This window comes from Carlito syrichta, unplaced genomic scaffold, assembly GCF_000164805.1.
Source record: "Carlito syrichta isolate Samal-C Ts95f unplaced genomic scaffold, Tarsius_syrichta-2.0.1 Scaffold271218, whole genome shotgun sequence".
Classification (NCBI taxonomy): Eukaryota; Metazoa; Chordata; class Mammalia; order Primates; family Tarsiidae; genus Carlito; species Carlito syrichta.
In genome coordinates this window covers 70,699-78,233 of record NW_007215314.1, presented here as the reverse complement: position 1 = coordinate 78,233, position 7,535 = coordinate 70,699, and the positions used below count along the sequence as shown (strand labels likewise).

General features: G+C 38.7%; 1 protein-coding gene across 1 annotated transcript in view; it reads right to left on the bottom strand.

The window, feature by feature from the left end:
• Positions 1 to 661: 661 nt before the first annotated feature.
• LOC103254148 (cytosolic carboxypeptidase 3-like) overlaps positions 662 to 7,535 on the bottom strand; it is a gene marked incomplete at its 3' end in the record, with an annotated part of 8,913 nt that continues 2,039 nt past the window's right edge. The window contains exons 3-4 of the mRNA XM_008052291.1: positions 3,471 to 3,656; positions 662 to 769 (exon numbers count right to left, since the gene is read on the bottom strand). Of these exons, the coding sequence (XP_008050482.1) occupies positions 662 to 769; positions 3,471 to 3,656 (294 nt within the window). The remainder of the gene's footprint in view (positions 770 to 3,470; positions 3,657 to 7,535) is intronic.

Below are 7,535 nucleotides of genomic sequence, written 5' to 3'. Positions count from 1 at the left end.
CTGGAATTTATCTTCAAAATATGAAAACACTCTAAGATATGAGACTCTTGATGGTGCAGGAGTCCTACACGTCCTCATGTTAGTGCTTTAGGAGAAATACAGTTAAGGATTTAGACCGAGACTTCTATGTTTGAGTATTAACACACTCTATCAATAAAGCAGACATAAGATTTTGAATTAATAGAGCTCTCAAAGTACAAATATCAATCTTGAGTGTAAAGAATACTTTCCTGAGACATATCTTGGATGTATTTTGTAACATGGAGTGTTTTCTTATCGTTTAAAGATGACAAATCCAAGAAATGCATCAAATAGGTATGAAATTAAAAGGAAAATATTTGAACAATTGCATGACTGTGAGCTATAGAAGGGGACAACAGTTGCAAAGCACTCCCCTGGATTTATCTTTGAAAACTAATACGAAGCATAATTCATGCTAAACACAATTTCAGAGTAACTTTGCATAAACTGCATATACCCTCAAAAATATAATTAGTACTAAATCAACATTTGGATCAATATATAACCAAACATCTTTATGGGGAAAGGGATTTCCTGGTCATGTGAAATTTCCACCATAAATGGCAAAACAAATATAACTAACAAATTAATCCAGGTACCACATTGTATTTCACAACAGCATGCCTCACTATGTGCTCACCATCATCAGCTAGATAAACCACAGTATTTTCCTTGCAATCTTGATAAAGAGGTTCCGTTTCTAGGCCTGTTGGGACATACACTGGCTCAGGATGAGGAGGAGTCCAATCTGGGGGAAAAAGAAGAGAAACATTTGAATATGACTTCAAAATAAAACAGAAGAATGTTTATTTTCAAATTATTCATTGATAGATCTTGGCTCAAATGTGTTTTATGCAGGACTGGATTTTACTAAGGGTACATTGGAAGTAATAATGAACACTCACACTAAAACACCTTGCAATGTACAGTTAGATTGGGAGGATATAGCAATGAAATGGTTGACAGGATTAAGGTGAAAGCTGTGCAATACACAACACTATGAGAAACAGGCTTTCTAAAATGCTAGCAAGCAAAGCAGAAGGACACCAGGGAGCGAATTCTGATTCTCCATAGATGGGGCAGCAGTGGATGCTGCAGTTGGCCTGAGAACCAGCAGAACTTGGAAATTTCAAGGACACAGGCTGTAAATAAAAGAGCAGCAGCATGGCCCACAACGAAGCTTTCTTTTTTCCAGCATGACTCTACCTTGCACAGACTGTGCCACCTGTAGCTGTGTGACTTCCTAATGACTCCGGGGATCTTTGCACCTGCACTGCATGGCTATGGTACCTTCACTCAGGGTGGAGGCTGGTTCAGAGCCCAAAGCCTGTTTACCATGGAAGACATCTGAAAGATGGTACCACAGACTGTAACCATTCTTTTTTTTTTTTTTTTTTAGAGAAAGCAGGATTTATTGAGAGGATAGAAAAGCTCCCACAGTGGGAAGGGACCCAAAGGAGTTGCCCTAACCATTCTTAAAACCATATTTTGGTTAGAAACTGTGTTTGGAATTTCAATAGAAGAGGCCATAAATAGAACCACCCTCATTTGAAAGCACACAGTAGGAAAAGTGGGGGTTCTACCAAGTAACCAAGGGAAGCAGAAACTGTCTCCACCTTGAGCCATTGATGACTGCATAAAATGAAGTCTGCAAGTGAGGACTAGGAAATGTAAGGAACAAAAAGGTGCAGTGAGGATTTGACAATGGGGTTGTCGAGTTCGATGGGGTGAACTCCAGTTGAGTGGAAAGAGCACACGGGCTGGAGGTGACACCGAGTGGCATGATGGGGGCTTGCTTTCCTCTGTCTCTCTTCTGCTCTTATTCTCTCACCACTGGGAATGCAGAGGAGTTATGCAGAGGCCCCAGTAGTAGCAGTAGGGACTTTCCTTTCCTGCTCCTTACTTATTCTCTCTGCCACAGATGTGTGATGATGAAGCTGTGAAACAGAACTAAGGTATAAAAGGAAGGACTTGGAAGACTCAAATTCAGTGGCATGGCCGTGTTCTCTCTGCTTGGCATTTTTATTTCCCTCCCTGGTGCTGAAGCAAAAATGACAAGGGGCCTTGACAAAGGCATTCCTCAAAAGAATTAAAATGCATTATATATTATATGTGTATTTTATAAGTCAAAGGACTTTCATATCTGCATTTGTAAAAACTATGTATTTTGTTAAATGGGATTTAATGTAGTATTAGCAGAATGTTCTACATCTTTTAGTAAATGAAGAAAACTTGTACCTGCTCTACACTCTAATTTACCAGAAAAAGAGAGATTAAAAAGGAAAAGGCTAGTGACAAAAGGGAGACAGATGTCCTCTTTGGCAGAAGATAAAGATAAGTCTAGCTCCAAAGAGGTCTTTGCAAATAAGTGATGCTTTTAAGTACTAATATGCATTAGTTCTGTAATATAATTTTAACCCTATAACGTTGGAATTCTTGGGGAAAATTAACTTTGTCCTCTATGAACAAAAATAGTGTTCTCTTCTCTCCCTTCTTGCTCCCTGCACCCCATATCTATTCTTTTATCTACCTACCAGATAATGTATTGGGAAAACTTAATTTATAAGAACTCCTGATATCTCATTTAAGTAGGCACTGTAGTAAGTTTACAGTTATAAGAAGTGTGAACAGTTTTAAATTTTATTCACCAATGAATGTCTATGAGATCTCTGGCAATAATGCATATGTATATGCTATCATCAACAAAGGATCAAGAGTGTTGCGTCTCTCTCTGTAAAGGATCCTGCCACAACAAAGGAGTATGGAGAGAGAGAAAACAAAAGAGGAACAGAACAGGAAAAAGGCAGACAGAGACGAAAAAAGATAAGATACTCTAAGGAGAAGACAGACACACACGGGGGAAAAAGGAGACAGGAAACCAAAGAAGCAGGACTACAGTTCACACACATTCTGGCACAGCCCCTGTGACATCCCTCCGGTGTGAGTCCGACTGTGACGAAACACTGTCAGGCTGCTTGGAACTGTTCAGAAGTATTCAAGCTTTAAAGGCTACTGAGCGGCCACTGCACTCCAGTCTGGGCGACAGAGTGAGACTCCAACTCAAAAAAATAAATAAATAAAAAATAAAGGCTAACACACATTTTAAAGCCCTCTGTCTAAACATGCGTGGCTACTGAACACTTAAAATGTGGCTGATCTGAATTGAGATGTCTGTAGGTACAAACGCACACCCTATTCTGAAGACTGTACAAAAAGAAAACATGTGAAATATATTTGATATATATGGGTTAAATGAAAGATATTTTTAAAGTTAATTTCACTTTTTTTCTTTTTACCTTAAATGTGGTTACTAGCAAATTTAAAATTATATATGTGGCTGTTATATTTCTGTTGAAATGCGCTAACACCATGAGTCTCCTCGTTAAAATTAAGGTTGGCAAACTAAGTTTGCTAAAAGTGTTTAACCCCTCAGACTGTTAAAAACATACCAATATGCTGGACTTTTTCATCAATGACCTCACAGTGGTATGGCCACCGTGTTGGGCTCAGTGGACCAGAAGAAAAGACACCATATAAATCCCGTGGTTCACGAAGACGTGGCACCCATCTCCCTAGCTGATACTCCAGTAGTATCTGTGTAGTCCGGGGGATGAATGGGCCACCAATAGAGTCAACTGAAAAAATATTCAAACACAGTCATGAGTGGTAAGAAGAAACACCCCAATTCCCATTTTAAAAAATAGAGCTCCTTTTTTCCTTCTAACACTATTCAACTTGTAGTTATGATTATCTTTTACAATTCATGGCATTTAATAAATAAAAATATTAAATTTTCTGACAACTGATTTTCACAATAGCCAAAAATGATTGTTAACCTTATACACTATTAATTTATGTCAAATTCTCACCACTACTCTAAAACATGTTTCTTGTAACTTTTCTAACAAATCATCTACTTTTGACTCTTCTTAAACTTAAGCCTGCTATTTATCTAATAGGTTAAATATATTCATAGACTATAATTCCTCACCACTTGCTGAAACTGTATTTTCAAAGTTTGCTAGTGAACGCTCAGTCACAACTGTTTTTCAGTTCTCATTCTAGGGCCACTGTGGGATACAACCTCAGGAATATGATTCACTTAAAATGCAGTGGACCACCCCAAGCAGACAGCACAGTGGTTCAGTCTCTTTCAGTGTGATAACTGTGAGGCAGCAACTTGATGTTGATGGTCATCCTTTCTTAAGTGTATTTCTGTATTTCCCTTCTTTCATGATACTACATTTCCTGGTTTACCCCTACCTTCCACATACTTGGTTCTCCACTTTTCTCACTGACTCCTCTTGTTCTTCCAACTTTGAAATGTAGCGTTTTGCCTAGATTCAGTTCTTGGCTATTTTTGTACAACAGCAGACAAGTAATTGGACTAGAAATAAGATAATTAGGTTCTATTCTACCACTTTGTTTCTGTATGATTCCATTTGAGCAAGACAGCCTCTTTGAACATAAATCTTGCTACATCTAAATAATAATGTAACCTTTCCTAGCTATTCCTCAGGATTGTTAATTCAATATATAGTTATAATGCATCTACTCTCTGCCAAAACAATAAACAGACACTGACCATATAGAAGCACCCCCCCCCCAAAAAAAACAGGCTGGAGGGCAGCAGCATGATCACAGTTCAGCTCACCTTACCTCAAAAAAAAAGTGTCTTGCCATCATAAGTTTGCCTTGTAGTAGGACATACAAAAAAACAGGAAAACAAGGTAATTTCAGAGATGATAAAGCCAAAAACAAAAAAGAGAAGTAAAATGAAAGTAAGAAATGGGCAAGCAGGGTTGAGAATGCTACTTTAGATAGGGCAGTCAGGCAAGACTTCTCTGAAGAGGTAACATCTGAGCTGAGACCCGAATAATAAACTTAGTCCAGGAATAAAAACTATTCTGGACATGTCCTAACAAAGTTAAGAAATAAGTCTTGAAGTAGTGAAACTGATCCACAAGCAACTTAACTGCTTACTTATCAGGACAAAGTCCAATATTCTTTCACAGAATATAACTAAACCCAGCAATCAACATGTAAAATTCACTCTGTCATTCAATCAAAAGTTAATAGGCCAGAGCTCTAGTCCTGTTATGACAGCATAAGTCTTAGACAGGCCTTCTCTCTCACTAATTACAACTGAACTCTAGATAAAATATGAAAAATGCAACTACCCGAGGAACCTGAAAAGTAAACAAAAGCAGGTTATGGGGTCACAACTTAGAGAAACACCTGCAGGAAGGTGAACACCACCTTGTTTCCCCTTGCTGCTCTTCCCTGAAGGCAGGCCCCATTCACAGAGCAGTGCAGTGGTGCAAATGGTTAGATCTCAGAGAGAAACTAAGTCTTTCTTTTTTTCCCCACTTGCCAAGGTTTGGGATCATTTTTGTTATAAATGCTTGATTCCAAAATGCTTCAGAGTAGCCTTTCCTTTTTCTCTTTGAGCAGAATAATTCAGTCATACCACCATAACAACAATAACATCCCACTTAGTAAGCACTTACTATATGCCAGACTCATTACTTAGAAGAAGTACAAACACTGATGAGATAGTCTCTGAGATCAAGTCCTTAGCCCAGAAGGAAGAAGTGTTAGGTGATACAATATGACAACAGCAACTACTGAGACATACATAGGATATTATGAGAGAATGTGGAAGGTTTGTCAATAGAGTAGAGGTTGAGAAACAGTTAACACACATACACACACAAGAAAAACAAAAAAGTTCCTTCTCTAAATTGGAGACCCAGTCTTTCAATAACAGTGAAACCAGGAAAAGGGGTCTTCAAAGAATGGAAGAAATCTGAAAAGAAGAAAGAAATCAGAGAAAGGTTCTAATTCTGTGTATGGACCCATACAAATCTCAGGTTGATCTATGCAAACAGACTATGAAAATTGAACTGAAACTTTAACCACACACACATGTCTCAGCTCAACCCTTGAATTACTCATGGACAAGACAGTCCCAAACCAACACAGGAAAAGCTTAAGAGAACTAAATAGAAATCTGAACCACTTATACAAGTCTCAGAACCACTGAAACTACACAGATGTGGAAGAGAATCAAATCAGCATAGCAAAGGCTTAGAGACTGAACCAAGATTTGAAGATGTCTCAGAAGATGAGTACTTAATGTTTAAAACTAACTGGGTTGATTGCCTCCTAGTGGAAAACCATAGACCTTGTCCAGAAGGACCCAGAATCTATACAACATAGCATTCATCATGGGAAAATCAGGAATATGACGTTCTCAGAGGAAAAGACAATCAACAAACACCAACATCAAGATGACCCAGATATTGAAACTATCAGACAAGGATTTTAAGGAAATCATTATACTCATGTACCATGAAGTAAGGGAAAAGCACACTTGGAATGAATAAAAAGACAGGAATTCTTAGCAAAGAAATAGACACATTGCTGGGAATGCAAAATACAGTCACTTCAGAAAAAGGATTAGCAGCTTCTCATAATGCAGATTTTGTTGTTGTTTTTTTTGAGTTGGAATCTCACTCCGTCGCCCAGACTGGAGTGCAGTGGCCGCTCCCGGCCACTGCAGCCTTGACCTGCTGGGCTCCGGCGATCCTTCTGCCTCAGCCTTCCAAGTAGCTGGAACTACAGGCGCGCACTACCACACCCGGCTGATTTTTGATGTATTGTAGAGATGAGATCTCATCAAGTTGCCCAGGTGGGTCTCGAACCTGCGGGTTCAGGCCATCCACTCACCTCAGCCTCCCAAAGCGTGGGATTACAGGCTGAGCCACCAAGCCCCGCATAATGCAGATATTTAGCATGTGATCGAACAATAACATTCTTAGGAATTTACCCAAGATAAATTAAAATACGTTCACACAAAAATCTGTACACAAATGTTCACAGAAGCTTCATTTGTAATAGCCCTAAACTGGAAACAATCTAAATGTGCATCAATAATAGATGGATGAATGGACAAACTGTGGCTTATTCACATAATAGAATACTACTCAACAACAAAAAAGTGAATCATTGATATATACAACAACATGGATATATCTCAAAAGTATTACGTTAAATGAAAGAAGACAAACACAAAATATATGATTCTGCATTACAAAATTCTAAAAGAGGCAGTATCATATGGCAGTATGGTGATGGGAAAGCCAATCAGTGCTTGTCTGGAGCAGGGGTGAAGGCTGAAGGAGAAGACAGATGCAAAGAGACACAGGGAACATTTGGGGTGACACAAACATTTTACATCTTGACTCTGGTAATGGTAAACAACATAAACAAGTTAAAGGATTACTATGATGGGCAGTTCATATCAGGCAGGAACATAAATAGACAATAAGCCAATGAAATAATTCTCAATTTCTTTAGCAACCACGGAAATGCTAGTTAGAACAGTGAGTTACCTTCTGTCTTCCAATATTTTGGTAATTTTTTTTTTTTTGAGTTGGAATCTCACTCTGTCGCCCAGACTCGAGTGCAGTGGCCGCTCCTGGCCACCACAGCCTCGACCTGCTGGGCTC